Source organism: Seriola dumerili, unplaced genomic scaffold (assembly GCF_002260705.1).
Source record: "Seriola dumerili isolate Sdu_G_001 unplaced genomic scaffold, Sdu_1.0 BDQW01000807.1, whole genome shotgun sequence".
Classification (NCBI taxonomy): domain Eukaryota; kingdom Metazoa; phylum Chordata; class Actinopteri; order Carangiformes; family Carangidae; genus Seriola; species Seriola dumerili.
In genome coordinates, this window is record NW_019175062.1 from 1,678,263 (window position 1) to 1,704,301 (window position 26,039).

The 26,039-nt window shown below is 40.8% G+C and overlaps 1 protein-coding gene across 1 annotated transcript in view; it reads right to left on the bottom strand.

Moving 5' to 3' along the window:
• Positions 1 to 277: 277 nt before the first annotated feature.
• Positions 278 to 26,039, bottom strand: part of LOC111237069 (caveolae-associated protein 1-like) — a 29,650-nt gene continuing 3,888 nt past the window's right edge. The window contains exon 2 of the mRNA XM_022766024.1: positions 278 to 4,878. Coding sequence (XP_022621745.1) covers positions 4,003 to 4,878 — 876 coding nt within the window. The 3' untranslated portion in view covers positions 278 to 4,002. The remainder of the gene's footprint in view (positions 4,879 to 26,039) is intronic.

The window sequence follows — 26,039 nt, forward strand, 5'->3', positions numbered from 1 at the left end:
TCTCAGCAACACCTTAGTAGTGCTTATATGTGCAACTGGTGGCATTCAACCACAGTTATACTTTGCCATGAGATACAATTTGTTAGAATAGAAAACACTAAAATAATACCAAAATCAACTTCACATAGCACACTGCTTTAGATCAGACAGGTCTGCTGTAAATGTGTTTGTAATTGGCAGTTTTTTTTGTGTGTGTCCAGTTCTTCAGTTTTTGTGCCAACATCAAATGAAAACACAGTAACTGTGAACCAAATAGTTTTTATTAATTAAATCATTAGTGGTTAAGAAATGAAATGAAACATTAAACATCATAAAGGGATCAGTTAATGACAAAACAAAAGCAAGGAAACAGTTAAGTGTGAACTACATTTTGTGTTTCAATGAGCATATAGCTGCATGTTGTTACTGCTTTGACAGACATGACATTCTTAATCAACTTTGAAGGACTGAGCTTTAAACCACTGAACATCTCTACCACAACTGTGCATCAAAAAAGCTAGAATATTTTTGAATCCTTGCTAACATGTAAGAGCGCCAGTGTCACTTGTTGCACTGTGGAATCTGTGCAAACATCAAAATTATTTGGCCCAAGAAGAAGCTGTTCTAAATGCTGAAGAAGTGCAGGCGACAGAAGGCAAGAGGCTCTCTGGTAAATAAAGTCAAAATGCATTGTGATCTGCATTGGCAGTGATTCACATTATATACAAAAAATGAACACAAATAAAACTGATTTGTCTGAGCTACTGTAGAAACTAAACTTTGACAGTACAAATACTATGGCCATGTGGTAAACCTTTGAAACAGTTATGTAAAAGTCTATATTCTCCTACTTTGGATGATAAATGTATCTTGTGTCTGTCTCTGTGTTAGCCCTTTATTAGACTGGGTGTACGCCCCTTCAGTCCAAAGTATGCCAAGATAGGCTCCAGCTTCCACTACCCTGACCGGGATTAGCTCGGAGAAAGGAATCACTGGATGGAAGTTTATCCTGAATATGCTAGAAGGAATTCAGTCAGAGCAGAAAAAAACATTAATTCTTGTATTCATTCTTGCAAGGCACTCATAAAATACCACCAACAGTGGTGACGATATAAAACACATTTTTACAAACAAGTTAATGTGGACAACAGAGCAAACCTATGTGCGACTATTTAAATGAAATGGTCATTTGAAAGAGAATAGTTGGAAACTCTGCTGAAATGCAGCTTCAATCTGGAACAGAAAAAAAATGAGAGTGAGATGACTGAACACTAGGGGTCAGTGTCAGACCGCAGCAATAACACACACTTAGTCCTGGGAATAGACAGGTCCTAGAAGTGCACAGAGTCTAAACTGCTTCTGCCAGAGGTTTGTAAGATTTGCTTAAAGTATTGGTCCTTATCTCAGTTTATTTATTGAAACACATTTTTAAATAACACACAACAGGTTTGTAAGAGGAAAATTCTCATGAGAAAATAGTTAAAGTGAAATATAATGGACTTATGGATGAGCTGTCTCTATCTTATGTTTTGCTGACCTTCATTTTCATGGGTGCGGGTTGTTCTTTGGGAACACTGGCAGCAAAATGTTATATAAGAGTATTGCATGAAACAAGGTGCGTTGAAAAGACAGTGATTAGGCTACATTCAGTCACTAATGAAAAAGGAGATGACGTCAGCCTAGTGTAAAGTGTGATTACATACAAAATCATTCACAAATACTTAACTGTGAGCTCACGAAAACCTAGAAATTACAACAGAATCACTTTGCTTCTATAATGGGTACATTAAACAGAGTAAGATAACGCCTCAACATTTAAACAACTAATCAACAAAGGGGGCGGAAAGAATAGTTTTGCATGTGTCATATGAGATATTTCACACACACACACACACACACAAGGAAATGTCTGGGTAAGCATGATTATGTCCTCAGTGTGTTTATGAATAATTTGGCCATTAGAGCACGACTGAAATTCAATGGGCAGGAGATGAGTCATTTCCATAGACTCTAGTTGTGAATGATTAGTGTAGTGTCTTTATTTAAAAAATAAAACAAGAAATGAAATGCTGACAAAATTTTACTTTCTTACAAAGGGAATGATGGTGTCCCCTCCTAATGAACTCTTACGTGAATTCTGCTATTTCCACTTCCTGTTTTCTTCTTCTTCTTTCAATTTTAGTGATCATCTACACCCTATAAACACAAAGGGACTCGAAACAACCCCTGAAGTGCTTTAGCAAATATGGGAGGATTTTCATTCATTCTTAAGCACACAGCCTGTAGTCAAAGTAAAACCCAATGAAAATTGTGTTTTTTTCTCTAAATTGGGTCTTATTTTTGTGGTATTGGCCATCATTCATATTGTTAATAATGACATTTTCTTGACCAAGTTAACTGCTGAGACCTGGGAACATGGCAATCTAGGTGAACACATTAGCGAACAGTGAAGCAGGCAAGATCAGTTTAATATTCACTCTGCTGTAATCTCTGTTTTGATCTCTTGAGATCTCCTGAGAAAGATATCTGCTCCTTTAGCTGCTAAAGGTTTTACTGTCTTTACCGACTAGTTGCTAACTTTATCTGTCTGCTGTTGCTTGGCAGGAAGTGTACAGTGAGTTTATCAGAGCTTTTTCACTAAGAACAGTTGCCTACTGCTGGAAAGAAGGTTGATGAGAGTGGATGTTCGCTGAAACCCTGAAACAATGAGTGGAAAGATGTAAAAACTGCAGAGCAGGATATAATTCTCTACTTATTCAGGGGCCTTGTGATTAGATAATAAAGTAAAACCTTCCATTAAGCACTTACCATGTCAGTAGATAGTTTAATGGAGTACAGTTCCAAACAAATTCTTAATTAAACTAGCACAAATCAGTTGACACACATCAACCCTGGAGCTGGGGCATTTGCCCGTCCTGCCCACTTGGTGGATTGGATGGATTGTTGTTGGATGGCTTCCTCTAGCATGTTCGAGTGGAAAACACTGAAATACATCAATTTTTATTGTGTACCACACCCTCTCATCAGCACCACAGTACATTGCCAACTGAACTAATTGGCTAATTCACTCAACAGGTCTGGGCATGATCAAGAAGTTGCCTTGGATAAGATCTAGCCGAGTGATCTGCTGTTAAAAACACTGCCATTTAAACACTCAATGATTCCAGTCTGATTTTTCAAATAAATCATGATTCACACGTAAAATGGGAGTACTATTTACAAATGTTAAATGGCAATATTATACCCTTTCTTTCCTGCCTCTCATATTCTGTTAGAATATGACGCATCCCTTCAGGAAGATGAGGCCCAAAACCTGGTTTCTCCTCACCCGAACCCCCTAAAAAGCAGGGATCAGCTTGGAAGACAGTGTTGTCATGGATTAACTGATGCCTATGTGCCTTCTGTCTGGTCCAGTGATCTGCACCTGGACTAACCAAAGTGCATCAAAAATATTTCCACATTATTCAAGTGGTGATGCTGAACCTAGTTCGTGGTGAGCAGACACCCAAAATTCAAAATCTACTAAATCAGCTCCATGTAAGTGTAGGACTAGCCTGCTCTGACATAATGTATAGCTATTTCTTCAGGGTGGAAACAGAACATTGTATATTTTCTATGTATGTCAACAACAACAACTACTGATTTTAAGAGCATATAATTTGGCTTTTAGTGTAATAAAGGATTACTTTACTTTAGGTGCAGTTTGCCTCCAAATAAAGTGATTTGGAAAATCTGGATAATCTCTTGGTTTGTTAACCATCTGTCTTATTGTCTGACTAATCCGCCAAACTTGTAGAAATGTCGCCATGCTCCCAGATCATAACAATTACTTTGGTGAGTACAAAATCATTATACCTGATAGAAATCATGGCCAAAATAATAAAAATAAGACCCAGCTTGTAATCAACGGTAATTACTTCTTAGAAATCTTCTCGATCACCACAATTTATTCAGTTTTTACAGAACTCTCAGGATTGGTGCAAAGGATTTTGTTAGGATCTTGGCAAATTCCTCTTTCTTTATCTAATCACTGTCTCTATCTCTTTCTTCATTCTCCTCCAGGGCATCGTGGCTGTCTTCCTCTTCATCCTCCTCGACCTCTTCTTCATCCCCTCCCCCATTCATCATCTCCATCTCAACCTCTATTGCGCCCTCCTCAACTTCCCCATCCACCCCACTGAATGGGTCAACATCCTGGGACACTTCCACCATCTCAGTGCCTTGGACCACCTCGACAGCACCCTCACGAACTTTCTTGACATGGAAGGTGAAGGGGGGCACCTTGTACACGGCAGTCTTGGAGCGGGCGTAAACGACGTGGTCTGGCGTGAAGGCCTTCTTCACCTTGTCGCGGGATGTCTGCATCTTCTGCTTGCGCTCAGGGTTGACGCTCATGCGTGTTCCAAGCTTTCCCATCTTCTTCTCAATGTTGTGACGTGTCTTCTCCAGGTTCTCCCTAGTCTTCTGCTTTGTCTTCTCTAAGTTCTCCTTGGTTTTCTGCCTAGTCTTTTCCAGGTTCTCTTTTGTCTTCTGTTTTGTCTTCTCCAGGTTCTCCTTGGTTTTTTGTTTGGTCTTCTCCAAGTTCTCTTTGGTTTTTGCCCTGGTCTTATCCATCTTCTCCTTTGAGAAGACTGTCTTCAGGGTTTGTACGCGCTGCAGACTGCTGCGCTTGATGCGTTCAGCTCGAGACTCCTCAATGGTCTCCTCAATCTCCAAGCCCTCTTCATCTGATGAGAGGTCTACATGTGGCTTATCTGCCTTCTCTCCTTCTCCCTCCTCTCCTGGCTCCTCCACAGCTTCCTTAAGCTCTAGCAAGCTGCCTCCTCTACTTCCTGACACAGACTCAGAGACCTTCATGGATTTAGAGATGCTGAGTTTTGAGGGAACCTTCACTTCATCCTGTGGAGAAGAGAACATAAGGACTGTTAATACATGTTGAATGTGATCAGTAAAAGTGTCTCAATGTCCAGATAGAATACCTTGTTGAAAGTTTAAGACATGATATTATGTCCAGGATGGCCAATGAAAATGTAGACATAGAAACATCTATTCTGTAAGTCACAAAAGATAATGTAGTATAAAAGGTTGAAGTAATTGGACAGTCATAAAGAAAAAAAGATAGCAAAATGAATCCGGCCCATACTTGGGCCATGTGCTTGTTTTCTTCTGGCCCTAGTATATGCCCGGTTCTATGGCCCAAATCTGGCCTATATGCAGCCTGATTTTTAGATGCTACTTCCACATCTGGAGCATTCTGGCACACACAGAAAATCTTCCTGCATTTCAGCCAATACCAGAGGATAACATCTGCCCAGATGTGGAACCAGGTTGGGCCAGAAGTTTAATTCTGAATCTGCAATAACCCCAACAGCCATACATTCATATATAAATAATGCACAGGTTTTGTGGACTGCACTTATAAAGCGCTTTCCTAGTCTTATCGACCACTCAAAGCGCTTTACAATGGAAACCACATTCACACACATTCATACAGCACTGCTCTACCATACACACGCAATTTGGGGTTTAGTATCTTGCCCAAGGATACTTCAAAATTCAGCTTGCAGGAGCCAGGTATCAATCCACCAACCTTGCAATTAGTGGATGATCCACTCTTATTCCTGAGCCACAGCCACCCCTTTGTATACTAATATATTTGATGGTTTTTAGAGTTTGGCTGAGATCTAGTAAATAGTACTATAAATTTCATTCATTGTCATCTTGATTAGGCCAAAATACCCTCACAAGGTTGCACAACTTTAAGAAAACCCTTTTATTAAGACCAGTTGCCAGTGTCCAGTTGACTTCATGATTAAAGTGGAAATAATTTTTTGATCGCTGAGGAGCAGCAGAACAAGCTGACATTTTATCTTATAAAGTTGATATAGCCAACATGTTAGCCAACAGTTGCGTATTTACACGTCCAGCAGCACAGTGCACACAGCAGATAGCACTGCGGCTTCCTGATATTGTATTTGGGTCATCCAGCAGCATTTGAAGTTTAGTTTGTGTCTAGCTGGCAAATGTTAGGCCAATATTTACTTTTTGTCTTTTTTCTCCACCAGCTCATGAGAACAACACAACCTGCCAAATGCTCCACTATGTTCATTAGCCAGATGCAAACTTTGTCTGTCTGCTGTAGTTTACAGTGTGTTTATCAGAGACTTTTCATTGAAAACAGCTGCCAGCCGCTGCTGGAAATAAGGTCTGTGAAAGTGGTAAGAGAGGCTGTAAAAAAACAGCAAAGGCTGCAAAGATGCTAAAATGCTTTGTAGAGTCAGGTGGTTCTGTCTGGGATCGTCACTACCAGCCAAAACTGATGTTATACATAGTTATTTATCCATAGTCTATATGAAAGGATTGACAGCTCCTTTAAAGTTAGATTATTATTTATTTAAAAGTAAATGTAGTCATTTAAGTTATAGGATGAGGTGAAGCAAGAGGGATAGAATTAAGGCTTGGGTAGTTGAAGGTTAGAATCTGGCATGATAAGTATTATTGGGATGATACAAGGAATGGAATGTCTTTATTAATATTAAATGGATTTACAGTTGGTCCATTAGAGGAAACACAGATGAAGGCTGATTACATTCGGCAGAGGACAAGACTGAGTGGAATCTGTAACAAGACCCCAGGGTTCACTTATTTATGTCATCCCAGAGGGAAGGTGTGACAAAGAAAAATGTAACTGACTCAGAGACAAAGTAATGGAAACATACTAATGGAAATAGCTTGTGGTTTTTTTTCTCCAGGAAATTCTCATCAGGATCAGGATGAGTTGAAGTTTGGTCTAATCATGTTTTTCTCTGCAGGCTGACACATGCTCTGACTCTCTCATCTTGCGTTCACCCAGAAACACCACATCACCTGCTGACAGACACATGAGCAATTACAGCAGGAGAGAGCTAGTACAGTGTGTCGCATGGTGTGTTTGTTTTTTTTTGTTGACCACAAGAGAGTCTTTACATTCCTGGTTTGGTGTGGACATCAGGTCACTCCAAGTTAAGAGTAAAAAGTTCTTTTTGGAATTTATTAAGTCTAAATCATCTGATTTGTCACTTGAGTGCGACTGAAGTCCACATCTCTGTTGTGTTGATGTCCACTGGAGAACTGGTTGTTCATTATAGTGACCTTGCCTGTTTTGAGGCTTTGAATTGCTACCCACATCTCCATTTTTTTCAGATATATACTGTAGTTCTGGTGACATGTCCACTGGTGGCTGTTTCTCCCGGTTGTCCAAATAAAGCACAACCTACCAAGCATCAACCTCCAGAGCTGAAAAATTAAGTCAACAATGAAGTGCCAAAAACTGCAGTTCCTCTAATGACCACCAGAGTCTGGCTCCAACAGTGAGTCAGTCCCCATAGACTCCCATGTTAAAATGTTCAAATTTACAGCAGAAATAAACGTGTTTACAGCCTGGTACAAAAACAGTTTTGCTCTCTAGAGCTAATTCCCTCCTTCATGACACCTGTTTATATAACTCACCTGTTTACATTTTTTTAACGATTAAAGTTATGCTGAATGAGTGTGTGTTGTTTGCGCTTAAATCTTGTCTCCACACATGCCCCTCCTCTTTGCTCATTTTTAGATTAGCTGGGAGTTAGGGACACTGCCAAGATGGGAAAGGTGGAGCAGTTCACTCTGAGCTTCAATACCACTCTTCAGAAACCTGTGGGTGATGTCACAGAGGCTACGTACATCCTTATATACAGTCTGTGGTTTCCATACAAGATTTCTAAGCAATTTTTTCTCAGCTTCTGCACGTCAAACAGGAACTCTTCTGGAATTTCCAGGCAAATTCTAACCATTTTGATTTTAGTTAACCTTTCCTCTGGCACCCCCCCCCAAAACAAAGCAGCCCCACCACAGGCAAGGCTCTAATAGCAGTTGAATCAATCTGTGCGTAATGAACCTTGCAGCTTCCAGGTCTGTCTGGTTTGGTTTTGGGTGTTAAATCTTGTTACATAAATGTCTCAGTGCACCTCCTGTGCAACAAGACTCCAGTAAGTATGACCTGACTCCACCAAACCCCGACCCACCCTGATAAAGCATTCCTGCACAGCACCACTTCATGTTCCTCTCCTTCCTCCATCATCTATTCCTCCATTCCCATGGCCCTTCCATCTCCCACCCACTTTTTACTCGCCTTTAACCCGTTTGCATTCCAGATTAGGGAGCCTTTCTTTCCCTTTCTCTCTTGTGACCCCTTCACCTTGTGAATACAATACTCTGACTTGTTAATGAAGGGATGGGAAGGAGGTGTGAGGGGAGGGGGCTCTTCCGGTTTCCATCACGGCAAATCCTCATCCAATTGGGCTCCTGGATGTCTGCATGAGGGCCAATACTTGTACGTATTGTCTTTTCCTCTCCCTCTACATGCCTTTATGGTCAAAACAGGAACACAGCAGAGCCAGAACAAAGGACCACAAGGTGGGGGGTGGTGGGTGGGGGGATAAGGGAAGATAGTATGCTGCTGTCGTATGAACTGAGTAATAGCACAAATGGGATGATGCTTCAGAGTCTTGGAAAACCATCTGCTCAGCAGGAAGATGATAGCATCAAAGTGTTGGCTGGAAGGTGGAGGTATGAGAGCTGAGGGCGGGTGAGCGGAGGCCTTGCACCTATTGTATTCTCTTGCCTTTCAGTGTGATGGCAGTTTTATGAAGGTATTGTGTTGCAGTATCTTGGGTAAACTTGACCTTGGACGTGGATTCTTGGCCTGAACAGCTGTGTTGACAGGCAGGGCTGGTGGAAAATACCTGTCCTGCTCAAATTCATTACATCTTGTTTTAATCTCAAGAACAATACAGTTTGTATTGTAAATCGCTTTAGCAGTGTCCTCACAGTTTGTCACAAGGGCTCTTATTAAAGGTGGATATTAGGGTTGAATGTTTGTGTGCTGCTTTTTCTTGTGGGACTGTATCAGTAGACTGGGATTTCTGGCTGTATCTTAAAGGAATAGTTCAATATTTTACATGAAAAACTAATGTTTTGTCCTGGGATTCATGCTAGAACAAAGTACTTGCCCAAAATGAAAAGAGTTCATCCTCTGGGGATCATGACGGTGTTCGGGATATATCAAAGCCATCTACTCATTAGACTTTCTTGTCTACAAAAAGACATTTTAACCTGATGAAAAGAACCAAGTTCAAGGGGGTCAACAAAAACATTAGCTTTAATCCTCTGGGGACCATGATATCCAAAGCTAATCTTCAATCTCAACAGCAGTAGACAAGATATCCTGCCGTGATTAAGCAAGTCTTAGACAGATGAGCCAACCAGCTGACCGGTGCCATCACTCATCCACACTTGGCAAGACAAAGTTCACCCAATTGCATAACAGTTGAGACAAATTGTGTGTAAAAGCTGAACATGTCCAGTCGCACCAAGGCAACTGAGGCCCCCCCCCCCCCCCCCCCCCCCACACACACACACTCTTGTCCTTCCACCTTCTGTATGCACCATTTTGCCCCCCAGCACAGTGCACACAGCAGATAACACAAGCATGCAGTGAACTTGGGTCTTTTGGGTGCCTTGGGGCTGTTAAGGCAGTTTGCTCAGTGGGTATCCAGCCTTCTCTCACATTGATCTCATTGGGATTGTGGGACTGCTCAGGGACAGATATTCAAGTGATGGACACCATTAACCACAGAGAATAAACCCTGTAATGAATGGGCCTCATCCTCACTATTCCGGAGTCATTTTGGGCTTCATGAAATATATTCATTAATTCACTGAGTAATGCAGGCAAAGGGTAATGCAGCCAAAGCCGTTTAGCTTTTAAAATGAGGTGTAACAGCACTGTTCCCTTATCGTTGAGAAGCCTGCACACATACAGTGTGTGGGAAAACCCATTTGGTCAGCTCAGGGTGTATGAGGTCACATGTTGATGTGTTTGCACAAGATGGATTCAGCAGAGGCTGGGGTACAGGAGGGAATTCTCTGCTATGTGCATGAGTGTGTGTGTGTGTGTGTGTGTGTGTGTGTGTGTGCGTGTGTGCGTGTGTCCAAAGTACATGGAAAGAGTGTACGGGGAAGTTCAGGCATTCACCTTGGTGTGTTGACTTCCTGACCCTCCTAATTTAATAGGACATTGTTCTCCATGAAGCTGCTGGGCCAAAGACAGGAAGGTACACTCAGAGCCATGGAAAATGGAAATAGATGAATAAGGTATGTAATGGTTCTGTGAGTGTGTGTGTGTGTGTGTGTATGTGTGTGTGTGTGTGTGCCTGTGTGTATTTTATTTTCTAAGCAAGGCAGTGAGAGCACATTTTGCCCTAAGCTTTTGCAAAACATGCACAATGAGATAATTTCCATATCTGGTTTGCACTTAAGTTACAAAATGACAGTCAGGAGGGAAGTTAGTTGCAAAACACACTGAACCAAAAAGTGTGTGTGTGTGTGTGTGTGAGAGAGAGAGAGAGAGAGAGGGAGACAGACAGAGAGACACAGAGAGTCAGTGTGTCCTGAAGCAAAGGGAGTTGTCGTCTCATGATTTGTTTCATCACAATATGGGGCTTCCCACTTTGCTCTTTATGTCTTGTTAGGCCTTCATGTTGGGAGTGTGCGTGTGCATGCATGTGTGTATGTTCACAGTGCAATAGATTTCTGTAACCAATGCTGCGTTCCACTCTCCAACCACTAACACTTACTCTCACACACAAACTACATCACTGCACAACTGACATCAGTTTTCCTACTTTTTTTTTTTTGTCTTCCTGTTTTCTTTGTTTCTTTGTTTCTCTCTTTCTTTTTTTTCCGTCTGACGGTGGTGGACAGATCGCTGCAGTGACTCATGGCTGGTGGAAAAGTCATTCATCTGAGAGGCATTTGCAGTGCTTTTACTGTGGCTCTCTTCCTCTAACGACCCACCTCTCACTCTGTGTGCGTGCACCAACGCATGAATACTCACACTTTTTAGCTCTCTGGCGTAATACATTACAGATACACTGTTAACAATACGGCCAATATATAGCAGACATTATCCTCTGGGAACTGTCCTTACCTGACAGTGTGTGTTCAGAGGAGCATGACCCTTTTACATTCTGTTATTTGTAACTGAGATCTAGAAACTAAAAATTATTAAATTATTAAAATCTAATTATTTGTCAGCAACATCCCATTCCTCATATTAAAGACTGTGGTTACATGAAGCTAGTATATCCCAGTATTCTCCATGGAATATGAGTAACCTTGTTATTCACCTCACTGTACATTAATTTGGACTTTATCCAGGTTTCTGATGGTTTCTATTTCTGGACTGACTAACTTATCTCAACACTTTGGTTTCTGGCTGCCTGAGCTGCGCTGTATCTACCAACCCTGCTCTGCTCCGCACTTCGTTGTCATTTTGATCTGCCTCATTGCACAGCCTGAACCTGTGCCTTTTATATTCACACTGTACAGATCTATTGACTGGCCACAACTGTGCTCTGAGGGCAGGAATAATATAACTGGATAAGCTCGTTTGAGACTAAATATAGATAGACATTGTTACATATGGAAAAGCTGTGCAACGGATGTACTGCGTATAAGGCGTCTAACCGTCTCAGCTTCGGCTTAATATTCATATATTTGGGGTTTTGCAGCAGAGCAAGTTTAAACTGAAGTAAAGAGATAAGAGGTAGCTAACAATACGAAGCCTATAGTCCTTACAAAAGCCCTATCACTGTGTGTGTGTGTGTGTGTGTGTGTGTGTGTGTGTGTGTGTGTGTGTGTGTGTGTGTGTGTGTGTGTGTGTGTGTGTGTGCGTGTATCAGTTGCTGAGATCAGCTGGCTGATGCTCTGTGTTGTCAGCACAACTCAGTGTTTCTCTCTCATGGTGATTGTGCATGGTGACTTCTGTCCCACCACACACTCTGCTGTGGACAGCACAAGCTTTTAGGCCTGAGGCCTGACATTTGTCATGCTTAACATTTGATTTAACTGATTTCATTTGCTGCATCTATGTTCATACGCTTGAAAAAAATGAAAACATAAAAAGTAAGTATACAGCCAGGTGGTCATGTAGCATCCATGAAGCTGTACTTCTCATTGTAAGGAAAACCACATTGTAATATGAATATTATCACCAAAAACAGTGAAAGTCAGGTTCACTAAAATCACTAGAGTACATTTTCTGTAACCATTAACGCAACACTGCTGTCCCTTGCTGAGCATTATGTTTAAAAATGACGATTGAAACACAAACAGATGACACTGTGATCTCTGTGTTTTTCATCTCCTCTTCACATCATTATTTACATATCTCTCCTAGTCTGTTTTCATGCCTGCGCCTGTGTGTTTCCTGACGGTCTCCGATCAAAGACATTGAGGATGTTTGATACAGGCATATTTGGATTTTCCGGGCATAGGCAGCGGTGAGTGGCTGCACAGGGGAACCATGGCAGCAGCAACAATACCAAAGCATTTACCTCAGCCAAGCGTGTGTAAACACTTCCTGACTCAGACTGAAAATGTTTAATATATATTGTTGTTTTTTTGCCAAATCTGTGTTTGTGTACTTCACATCCTTGGTACTACAGCGTAGTCTCTGATGACAGTTTTGTATTAAATCTATAAATAAAAAGCATGACTTCATTTGCAGTCAAAAACATTTAGTTGTGCTTTTATCTCCATGGTAACAGTGGTGAGCCTGACTGGAACTATAATGCTTCCAGATGAAAGGAAAAAGATTTTCACTAGACAACAGTTGAGTCAGAGGGTTACTGCTGCAGGAGGTGTGTGTGTGTGTGTGTGTGTGTGTTTGAGTGTGTGTGTGCACAATCTCTCTGTGTGCAAAGAAGAATACAGATGTGTGTCTGTGTGTTTAACTGTGTGTGCATTTGTATGAACATATGTGCTTATACAGAGGTTTAAATGTGTGACTATTTGACTGTGCCTGTGTGACCGAGTGTCCATGAGTGTGTGTGTGTGTCTGTGGGATGTGAAGCACACGATGGAAGCTTTCCACTCTCAGCCCACACTGCAACCACTCATCAGCCCAAAGTAGAGAGCGAGAGAGGAATCCTGCTGTAACACACCCCTCTCTGTTTCTGTTTTCCTGTTTAAACTCAAACCACCAAGAACTCCCCTACTGCTGTGGAAAAGTCAGATGTGTGTGTGTGTGTGTGTGTGTGGGGGGGGCACCGTACCTGGGTGACCAATATGCATACTCTACTGTATGAGCTGTATAAGTGTGCCTTCCATTACAGACACACACGTAATGAGGGGATGTTCCAGTAAATCCAGGAAAATGTCAAATCTTCTTGATACAGATGCTGATTTGAAAAGGAACTGAGAGCAGTCTAAGAAGCAAATGAGGATACTGTTTTCTTTTTCTGGAGCTTTCAAATGACAAAATTTACTTTGGTTTAGAAAACAAGGTCCATTTAGTCCATTTTGATCATATCAGATGTCATGGAAATGTTGATGCTGCTTTGTTTCTGAAAACTTTAACGGTGCTATATTTAAGTTTTTGCTGTTGCCATATAGCCAAAGTTAGCAAAAACAGCTGTTTAGTTACCAGTCCAGAAGAAACATTCAGTTCAAATGAATTCAGCATCAAACTCCATTCGTGTACTCTCCAAGCTGTCTCCAGTGATGGACAACAACGCCAATGTTAGCTCTTGTTTTGCTTCTATTTCTATCAGTCATTTTCTTCTACTGAAGTTAGCATGCTAACCAACTAGCCTAGGTCCGCTGGACCGTCTCATCTATTTCCGATAGCGAGTCACTATAGCGTCCAATCTTCCCTGAAGAAGTAGAGCTGCTCAGACGGTTTATTATAACCTCTTATCTTGTACACACAACAATGCATGTCACCATGGCAACAGAGAAAACATACATATATCCTCATTAAGCCCATGTTATGTAATATGATGGACAGCTGAAGAACAGCTACTAAATAGACCTTGTGGTGTCAACTCAATTAATTCATACACTTCATTGCTCAAACCCTTAAACCAACCCTTTAAATTGACAAGACACCACATGGTCAGGTGAAGAGCACACTAAAAGAATAAAAAATAAATTAATTCTCTGCATCAAAGTAAGAGGTAGTTTTAATTTGCAAATTTGAAAAAGCTGTTGGGTTTGACACTAAGAATATACACCTAGCACCTTTAAGACAGGTGAGACAGAGTGGGCAGATTCCCTTTAGTCAGAGAAGCAAACCAACCATGTCTACTATTAAATGCTGTTTGTTCACTTTGTGTTTATTTTTTGTAATAAAACCATTTGAATACTGATCTGTGAAATGCAAAGACATTGTGTAAAAGTAGTGGACAAGAGTCATAAAGTCAGCAAACTATTGTATTGTAAGGTCTGTTCTTACCAGGATGACCATGGACATTGACCTAACATGTAGGGATTATTTTGATAAATCAACCTCATATGTAAAATCTAAACAATTAGTTTCTATCTTAAAATAATTTTAAATCTGAAAATGGGATGGCAATAATATTTGTGGGTTTGTTGTCCACCAAAAAGCATCATGGGATGCCCATGAAATAGGCGGAGGCATTGAGATCAGTCTTAGATAAATGTGGTCTGTGTTGAAATGCTAAATTGGGACATAACTTGAGTTTCACAAGTACAGAACACAAATACAGGCAAAAATGCAGACTGAGAAAGGCCTAATATCTGCCTGAAGTTTGCTAACGTTAGCTAACATTAGCCACCATTAATTAGTGGTCATACCAGACCAAGTAAATCTGTAACAACAGAACCCGGGATGGTGGTGAATTGAACACAAGTGTGTTTTGTTGCTTATGAATTTAACTTTCTGACTTAAACTTCAATGATATGATGACCTTTGTCATATAATCCTTATGCCTACCCTGTTGGACTGTGTCCTTTGGGTGATGGATGCGTAGGCATACATTACTCTAAGAGACTTTGCATGTGTTTGTGTGAGTACATTTCTCATGTGAGCGCCATGGGAGAGAGTGTACTGGTCACACACAGCATAAAACTCTGGGGAGAGAACTCTCTACTTTCCTTCTGTTTTCCACTCGTCCCCTTTAATCAGAGCCATGAGACCGGAGGGAGAGAGAGAGAGATTGCTATATAAAGTGATGGCATGCCGTAGGTCCCTGAGGGAGGGAGAGAGAGAGATGAGTCACCAAGCCTATTGTTGCATTGAAGCACTGCAGCAGCTCTCTTTTTCTTCTTTCCTTTCTCTTAGTTTTTGTCTATTTTACTTCCTTCCATCCCCTCACCCCTGTCTTTGTTTCTTTCTACCTTCCTTGGTTTCTACCTTCCCCGGTGTCCTTACAGTTTGTGGTTGGAGAGTAAACTTTGATTCTTGGGTCACTGAGAAATGAAAGAGATCAGCGTTTGCAGCTCCATGGCAACAGAATAAATATTCCTTTGCTAGATGTATGCCAGATAAATTCCCTCGTTTTTGATTCAGTTTCACTTGCCCAATGGCACGAAACTAATGCGTGTGGGCAGGATACCCCAGTGGTGTTGATTTAAAAACCTCTTGAATGAATGAGAGGGAAATTATCTCATGACATTTTATTTTAAAGTCTTGGTTCTTTGTTAATATATTCATCGTTTATGAGGTAGAAAATAATCTGTACTGGAACTTCATGCTTTATTAGCATTGGCCTTTGAACACAGTGCTGAATGACTGAATCTTTTCTACTGGTATTCTTCACACTGGTATATACCTATTCAAGTAAACAGTCGTATACTCACTTAAGTCTGACATATAGAACCATAGATTGTATTAAAAACTTATTTCAGTGCTGTGTCACAAAGTTTAATTTTAAGGAGTGCAGGTGGTGACTGACTGTTACATGCTGAACTGCATACGTACTACATACATACGAGTTTTGTTTATTTACTTCAAAGTGGACACATAGCATGAAAAGTAAAAACAATTCTGATTTTACAAATGATAAATGATATGTAACCTACAGCTTAATAGTTTGGGAGGATAATGATGTGTACTGTTTTAGTTCTACTTGATACTGACATATGTCAATGTGCCATTAGTGCGTGCAACACCCCACACTATAAAACAAACAATTCTTGAAACAGAAGGAGGTTCCCACTCGATTAATACAGAAATTAAATAAAATTCCCTGCACTATTGAATACTGCTGTACAGTCGTTGCTAGCACATGCTGGGTTGTTGACGATATCCAGTTAGCCAACTTTTTATTTGCCAAGTGTTTATTAGTATAAACACTGTTAGGCTAATAAAGAGTAAACTGTTAGTTTTGCTTACTCGCTTTCCATGTATATTGGCGTTCTCATGCATCTCTCTCCCTTGTTTCCTGTCATCTATTGTTGTATCTATTAAAGTTTCAGCCAACTCCCTCAAATCACACATTTTCATTTTCTATTTGTGTACGGATTAAATAAAGAGATTTAAAGTGTTAATTGGTGGCAGATTTATTTCTTAAAGCTCCATATTTTCCTCTTCTTCTGTGTTTTATTTGAAGTGTTGATCCATAAGAAGATATAATTGTGGTTTTAAGAACCAAAAACCATCTCAATGTAGTTTTACATCTCCTCTCTCAGGTTTCTCTCTGGAGCTCTAGTAACGACAGGTTGGTGAGCCAATCAGAAGAGAGGAGATGAGCCTCTCTTCTGATTGGCTGACTGTTCTGAGTGATCAAAAAAAGAATATAGAAGATTTCAGGTAAGCACTCAGAGAAACCAAATCCTGTAAGGTTGGATGGTGGGTGCAGGTGGGCGGGGCTTGGGGCATGGCTGAGTGCTTTGTTGTGACATCACAAAGTTCCAGAAGTCTTGACGGCTGGTTTCAAGGCTCAGTTTCTGAATACAGGCTGTGTGCATTTCTCTGTGGACTGAGGCTTTGATACTTTCACAGTATTAATATAGAACCTAGACCTGATCTATAATCAAACTACACATGGACCTCTACTTTTATACTATATGGGACCTTTAACTTTGGACATCATGTATATATATTACATCAGACTAAACATCAGTCTGAACGTTTGAAAAAAAAGCAGTAAAGTATAGTTCCTGAAATGTTGAACTATTCCTTCAAATAAATTCCATGACATTCATTTTTAATATTTTATATCCTATATCCTCTCCTGTCCTCTCCTGACCAGATGTGTCTCCTGGTTGTGTTATTGTTTGGCCATCATGTGATTGCAATATTTCCTACAGTACTTAAAGGCAGTACAACATGTCTGTTTGTGTATTCAGGATGTGGAACTTCACACCACAACAGTTTGCATAAACTATCAACTTAAACTTAGAAGTTTTGTATGGAAGGATACATGATTGAAGTACAAATAAGGATTTCTTGAAGAGTTTCCAAGGCTGCAGACACGTGTGTGTCAGGCAGCTCTCTGCTGTTTTCATTCTCACTCTTTTCAGCTCACACTGCAAGACACAGCTTGCCATTGTCGACTATCATTGGAGGCTGTTTTTACGACATACTTTGGTTGGTGGGCATTCTGATCATGTACTCTCATGCAGGAGCTCAAAGAAACACACGCACATATACATGCACACACATGTAAATGTAGTCGCATAGACACACACAATCTTTTTAATGAGTAAAAACTGAACCCCATCATTAATAATTCCTCCTGAGTGATGACATCAACATTTCTACTATGAGTGTACCATTCCATTCCCATATCTAATGACAACTTCATTCAAATACACACGATGAGTCCACCATTCAGAAATTTAGAAGTGGCAACCGCAAGCTTTGGCTGAATAAAGGGATGTAATTACTATTATGATGAGACAAGCAGCTGAAGCTTGGCAGCCCTGTCCCCCTCCCCGCTGGCCCCTCTTAGTCTAAGAACAGTTCCCCATGCTTGACTAAGAGGGACCTGGACACTGAGGGATGACAGTGGTCGTTCCCATGGCCACCTCATGTTACTCTTTCCAATAACAATAGAGGAGGTTGGTGTTTATGGAGAGATTTATGGAGCTTCAGAAGAAATGACCTCTTCCTCCACTGTTTGCTCCTGTCCTGCTCTGTGCAATGTGAGTTCTAACAGAAATGTTAGGCTACTGATGGGTACAGTCATGCACAGTATATGGAGGCCAGCCATTTTTAAAAAGGGTATAGAGATTTTTTTATTGCACTTTCCTTAATTGTGCGAGAGTAAAAGAAGAATGGTTAAAATCAGAGCAAAGGACATCTGGACTTTTCTTCCTGGTACGAGTCCAGCTGAAAAACTGCTGGAAAACGTTGCATTTCCCATAATGCAAATGCCACTGTTACCAGCTCTGACATGGCAGATGCTCAGCTCCAATAAAACAAACTCTCACTGGCTCATTGAGGAAAATGAAACTATACCAGACAATAGACAAATTAGATGTTTAACATTCACCATTGCAACAAATCAAAGACATAAAAGACGTGCAAGGCTGAAAAACTGCAATTGCAAATGACTGTTTCCATGTTGCAATCCAAAATTTGAATGACCGAGGAGAAATATCCATGCTGGACTTACAGTCAGGTCTGTGAAGGATAAAATTAGCTTCAGAGAAAATGGAGACAAGCCATAGGAGAGTCTGCCAGAAAGATTTGATGCACACTACAACATCCTTCTGTGTGCACTGCATCAGCAAGAGGAGGATGTCTCTGAGTACTGAGTATTTCAAAACAAAAGTCATGAACCCTGGAGGACAACTTACAAATTAGACTTGCTGTAAACTTGCTGTTTTGCTACCACCACTACTAACACTATTACCATTTTATATTAGTGTGTGCATCCCAATCCACAGTCTCTCAATTAGCCATAAAGGCCAAGATCATTCCAGGCTGCAATTACCAAAATTAAACATTAAACAGGACATTGATTAGCAGCTATCCCTGCATGCAGCCTGTGATTTGTTTGTTGTTGGGTTCATATTTTTAATGTGTATGCACTGTATGGGGTTGGGTATGTGTAAATATATGGGGAAACTATGCCAAAGAAATGGCTGCAAAAAATGTACTTCCTGGCAATATTGTCAGTATTGATTGTTTATAATCTGCAGTGTTTCTTCTGTCATCATCTGACTAAAAGGGAAAAACCAAACAGCTTGACATGATAATGTAATAATGACTTCATTCTTTAATCTTGAGATAGCATCTAGAAATGCTATCACTTTCAGCTTCTGTAGTGATCTTATCTTAGCTTTTTTTTCCCCAGTAATCATAACTTCAGTGAGACATTATGGCAGGATACCAGGCTTCTGTACTTTGTAGTCTAAGTGAGTTTCACCATGGCGTCATTCCACAAAGCCTGGAGACAAAGAGAAGTGAAGAAGAAGAAGTGATCCCAATATCTTAGACATCATAGAAGTAGATGATATGTTAACTTATCACAAGCATTCTTCTGTTCTGGGCCAATAATTTAACTGCATGGTTATGAGAGGATCCAAAGCTGGAATCATATGATGGTTTGGGTCATATGAGGAAACAAATTAATGTTTTCAGTAACCACAGCTTTTGACTATGAGTCATCTACGTCTGACTCATGTGGAAAAGCTTCTACTAAATGATCTGGATCTGAAAGATAATTTGTCTATTGATGTCAAGTGAGCAGCATTAGAGCAAATTTGTTATGCATTTCACCAAAGCAGAAGAATTAGGATTGTATTTCGTTTTTTAAGGTTTGGGACTGAAACCTTGAAGTGCCTGGCATTGGTGGACTGATCCCTTTCGAACAATAACTACTGTGCACTCTACAGTTTAATGTGTAAACAAGCCATAGAGGTGGCAGCACTTAGCTGATACAAAAGATGTAAAGCGTTGCATGGTATCCCTGAGCTGGATCCAAACAGGGCTGCTTTTGTGAGTTGAAGGTTTTTGACCAGCACGTAACATTTTTTTTTTACATTGTTAAAGCAACTAAATAGTAAAACTACAATATTTTTACAAGACAGTAAAAATATTTGCTCCTCTCCATTGACTTTTGCTTTAATTAACTGGCAATTTGTGCCTTATTTTCAGGATATGCACAATAACTGAAGTAGAGCTATATGCAAGTATAAGTGGCCTGAAGCGTATTTTTACACTGTAAACATTTGTTGATATGAAGAAAAAGAGCATTGAAAAAAAGGGTTTTGAGACAGGACGCGTTTTACCTAAGGAGTGAGCACTACTAGCATTTGGTCTGGAAATAGCAAAATGCGTACATTACTGCTCAGTCTTTTCCAGCAGATGATAAGCCAGTCTGTTAACTTCCTCACATCTGATGAAAGGCAACCCTTAGCTTTTTAAAGGGAAGCATCTGGAACTTCCTGCCACTGAGTGGATTAGACGCTTGCATACAGGGTTACCTGTGCCCCGTGAAACATATTTGGCAATGTTTAGTGGGGGAGCACTGGGAAGCCGGTGTGGATTACATCGTATCAGCTCATACTTGTTAGTTATAGTGTCTGTGTGGAAAAGGTGGTGGCCTCCAGTGAGACAGAGTAATAAAAGCCCTTGTAGAAAAATAATGTAGTGAAGCAGTAGTTCACTTTCAGGGAAAGGCATCTAACACAAGATTTAACCATCTAAAACTGCATTTTTATCTGCATGGCTGGTCAGATTTGGATTATAGAATTCTCCATACTGTGTATAAATGTGTTCAACAACTCAAAAATATTTGTTTGCATGTATTTGATTATTCATTAGTAACAGGGGGTATCACCTAACAGGAACTAGCGTGCCCTGCAACAGTTCCCATGGTCTAGCAGCCAATAGAGGATGTGCAGCTTAGAGCACATGCACTTAGTTTTTCAGCTGTGGTGACTGTGGCTTGATTGAGATGCCTGAACAACGCATCACCTGGGTGGGTTTGCCTGCAGCACAAGGGTTTATGGGTATTAGGAGTCAACTGATGATAAAGTGGAAAGTTGGCGTAAAGATGAGCTATACAGGAACGTCACCACAATATCAACAGTTTCTTACAACAGTTTAAACACTACTAAAGCACTCGAGTTGAATATAAGACACGGAAAGGTCATAAAAGTATGCTGCAGGGATATCAAAGTCAGGAAGAAAATGATTGATAATATAGCTGCATGTCACAAATAAGCAGCAGTCGCTTGGACCCAGCCTCGGATCTTAAAAACCAAACAGGAACACAATCTCCAAAAGGTCCTTTCCTTCTCACAATCAAACAAGTATGCGATAGTTGCTATTTTTAGACGGCTCTCCCCCTTCTCTTTTCTCTTTCTTTGACTCCATAAGCCCTCTGATACCTCGCTCTGTTTCCTTTATTGTCTCTCCCTCCTCCTCCTCCTCCTCCTCTCTTTTCCTTCCTACCCGTTTTGTCAACATAAGCTCTCATCAGTGTTTTGACCATGTAGCCTGACATGCACACCACCCCTAGAAAAAAAACATACTCCTTCAATAAGCCCTGCTCCCAGCTGAAACAATGTTAGACACAATCTGGCCTGTAAACTGAGCTGGGAACATTTCTGGCTCACATGTCCATATAAGGACCTGGATCGACCTGTGTGAGAAGACGGGGTTCACTCTTGATGAATTTACAAGCAAAACATTATTGAGAGCATGATCGCTCCAAGGCTGTTGGTGAGATGTTGAGTATTGCAGTGTTGCAGGAACAAGAAAAAACAACAGACGAGCTCATGTGTAAATTATTTGGATGAAGCTGTGATCACAGTAAAATAAGATGGCAGTTTGACAATGTGGTGTTGATTGAAATGTAGCAAGTGTGGAGGCAACAGGTGTTTCGGGTGGTGGTGGAAAGTATCACATAGAGGAAAAGGATGAACAAAATCTGTTCTGACAGGTTGTTTGTGAGAGTTTCTTTCCATTGTCCAAGATCCTGATTCCTTTGAAAGTCAGGAGAAGAAGTAGAAAGGAGTTGTGGCTTAAAGAAAAGATACAGGCTTTAAGCCTCAGAAAGAGGCACTGTGAGATTTATCCCTTGGTAAAAATGTGGTGCTGTATAGTACCTGCATGGCTAGATGTGAGCTACTGTGGCTGGTGAGCTAACTGGTAACAATCCTCATCTGTGACAAAACAGAAAGTGGACCTCTGACAGATCTGCAGTGTTAAAGTGATAGTTGAGGTTATTTGACGTGGGGTTGTGTGAGGTACATATCTGTAGTCAGTGTATTACCTGCAGTAGATGGGGTCATCTGCAAAAAAGTGTTTTAGCCACTTATAAATGTCCACAGAAAAAATCTAGTATCAGTTGAAGTGTAGCTTCATTTTGAATATTTTCACCACTTTATCTTGTTGTCAAACAGCCCTTTCCTTTGGAACTACAGTTTGTGAATTGTTGAATACTACTACCAGATACTACTATTCCATAGGTCATCTGCTTGAGTCAGACAGGGCTAAGCGTAGGTGCACTTGCATAGAAATATGGTAGTTCAATGGTTGAGAACATGTAGTTCCAAAGGAAAGGGCAGTTTGCTGTTGCAAGATAAATTGCTGGAAATATTCAAAATAAAGTGTACATTTAAAGTGATATTATTTCTTTCCTGTGGACTGGTTTTTAAGTGGCTAAAATATTTTTTTGCTGAACCTGTCCACAGCAGCACTTCGCTCAGCTTCTGTGCCGGTGCTACTGCTGCATCTCTAAACTGGCAGCACACAACCCCACAGCAAATAACCCTAACTACCACTTTAAGTGAGAGAGAGTCATGGAATAATGTACAGCCTGCTGAGGTCATGAATGGGGCTAACCAGTTACATGCTAGCACTTGCTGGCCTCAGTAACCTGCCAGCCAAGCTTGCTATCTCTTTCTCAGTTAGGGTTAGGGTTGCTGGAAAATTTCTTCTTTAAAAGGTCAGCACTGCCAAGATAGTTTGCATCTGGTCAACTGTGGAAATGTGCATGTCACTGACTTTGCTCCAAAATGTTACTGTTTTAAATGCTGTGGTCGTGGCCTTTAGAGCGGCTGCACAACAACTGCAACTCTTGAATAGTTTGCCTAGATCAACAAGAGATCCTCAGGCTCATTACTAGCTCATAGAAATATCCAAACGAATGAAATAATCCTTATTAAAAAAAACACATGATGATGCTTCCTTGTTATATTTTTCCAAATTGCAAATGAACCCTTCATAGTTTAGACTTTAAATAATGAACTCTAGGCAGTTACTTTCAAAATATATGTAGTGTTTCACAATTACTTTTCATGAGCATGCTTATCTTTTAATATATTTCATTTCAAATCTTTCAAATTTTATATATCAATATCAGTTACATAACCTGATTCATTATGAAGAGGAAATAATGAAATGAGAGGGGTGAGAGCAAAATGATGGCTGGTAAGGGAATGGGATGGTGTGTAGGGTGGGGTAGGTCGAAGAGGACACAATGTGGATGCGCGGAGGAGCTGGGAAAAGGGAGGAACAGGGCTGTGACTGGTTCCACATTAGGAGGTGGAGGCAAGAGGAGGTTAGCGTGGAGAGCCGGGGATGCCTGTGCTATGAATCAGCTGTCTAAATATGGTCCCTGTTCTTCATTGCAACACACCCATCCACTCCCTGTACAAAGTGGATGGACAGCCCCTCTGCTTCCAGTTTATCTTTCTCCCTTACTCTCCCACACATATTATTCCACCCTCTTCACAACGATGGAGGGAATCTCAGCAGGTCAATGTGTCACATATACTCGCTACACAATAGTTATTTCTCTCAGCTTATCAACCTCTAATGTAGGAGGCAGAGACATTCACAAACACATTCAGGGGAAAGTGGGTATATCCCTGTTCTTAACAGTCATTGTCCTTAAATCCCTACAGTATTTGAGGCATTAAACCAAGTCATTCAAGGTGTTATTAGACCATATTCCAAATGGCTGCACTCAAAGGGAGGAAAATCCAGCCACAGAGGAGAAGCAATGAACAGAGGAAGTCTCTCCTCGCAGGGAATCATCATACACAGTAACAGCTTTTAGATTTATGAAAAACTGTGAGACCTGTTCCTTATGACATTATACAACCCATATGGACTGCCTTTGAAAACCAATTTTGGAGCATTTTGTTAGCACAATCCTCTATTTATTGGTCTGCCCTACGTAGATTCATTAGTGTAAGTTGAATCTCAATGATAACTTCTCTGAATTGATTAAGGATGCAATAGGTGATTTCTGATCACTAGGTGGCAGAGAAACAAGCAAAAAACCAACAAGTCCTCCAACCTGAACAGCCACACAGGTTGTTTTTTCCAACCCTCTGACCCACAGGAGTGTTTCCTGATATAGCGGCCCTACAGCACCCTTCATCGCCCTTTGTGGCCATTGATACTATAATAAAGGTCATGTCTTGGTTAGGTTTAGGAAAAGATCATGATTTAGGTGAGAATAAGAACTTCCTCAAACACATTACAACGTTACATTACATTACGTTACAATAATAACGTGGTTAACTTTGACCATACTTTTCCATTAGATGTCGCCTAGCAACAAAACGTAACTATGGGTCATAATAACCTGCTGCACAGACGACCTATGGGCTTATTTTTTATAGAAAACACTGAAAATACAACGTTGACATGCTATCACCTCATAAAGTAGTACTATAGTGTTCACCTGATGACTCTAAGTCCAATATTCACTCTGCTTTTAGCTCCAGTTTGGTCTCCACCACCTCCTGAGAAAAATATCTGGCTCTTTAGCTGCTGTTCCACTCATCTGAAGACCACCTAGTTGCTAACCTTGTCTGCCCAGATATGGCAAAGTTGGTAACACTGATTTTGCTGAAATCAACTGGTTGCTGCATCATAAAATGAAGTTGCTGAGCGCAGAGGTGTTGGGAACTACAAAGTCTGGTGATAACTTCCAGTGGCTTTGACACTACACATGACCTCTTTAACATTACACATATTAATCTGATTCATAGTTAATATAAAAAGACTGTAGTGCAGCTTTAATCTACTAATATTTCCATCGCTCTTCCTTGCTTCCTCTGTTTCTCTCTCTCACACTCACACACTGTGGGGTTAATTGTCATAATCCAGCATGGCTCCTCAGTATGTGCAGTAACCTCTGTTCTCTGACACCATATGGACTCAGCTGTCAAGGAGCTGAAGAGAGATGCAAGGGAGGACTGGACATTGAGGCTTAAATGAGTCAAAGACACACACACACACACACACACACACACACACACACACACACACACACACACACACACAACAGCAACCTACACACATCGCGGGCCAACACAAACATACATTCCCAGAGGAGGACAGCTGTTCATGCTAACAGGGAAACAGCCTTTTCCAGCTGATGTGCTGACAGAGATGCCTGATTAGTTTCCACTTACACATTGTACAGTAGCCTGGGCTCGTCCAACATACCAGTGGATTTATGGGGTATTGTTTGGGTTCTTGGCATTAGCCAGAGTTGGTTTTAGTTTGTGTCACTAAGTCTTCCTTTGGGTTAATGACATTGCTCCTTCATAAGGAAACAAGATGAACATGAATCAGTCCAAGTCTGGTTAGGACGACACTTGTTAAGGGGGCCCAGGAAGGAGTGGAGCAAAGGCTGCTGGGCCACTAAAGCAGAGATTAAACATCCTACGCTCCACTACAAAGCCCTCGTGCTGTCCCCCCCCCCCTCCTATGTGAGTAACACTATGTAACAGTAAACACCACTCAGTAATAGTGTGTTTTAATATCAGCTGAGCACCAGGGCAGGGCTTTTCCTCAGGGCACAAACAACACAAGCACAAAACAGGAGTGTCTGATCTAAACTCCCACCTCACACACACACAATGAAAAGTGAGAAGCATTTTGGAAAAATGTCAGGGATAGATGTGAAAACAGTGTCTGATACTAAGCTGCATGTGTCACAAACCAGCAAACAGGCTGTTGTATATAGACTGATGTTGGATCAGCAGCTAAACACACTGAATGGAATATAATGCTCCCATTGTCCTTGAAATAACCTTGATCCCATTGAAACTAATGTAAAATGTATATTTTCTAAACATGTTTTTGAGGTTGCTAATTTGCTAATGCTGAGCTACAGATGCTCTACCCATGTTGTTTTGGGCATGATGACCTCTTAGAGGAAAATTCATCATGAATGAGTTGCAAACCTTGGTAGCGTGATATCATCCAAATACTATTACCCACAATCCCCCATGCAAAGATAACACAC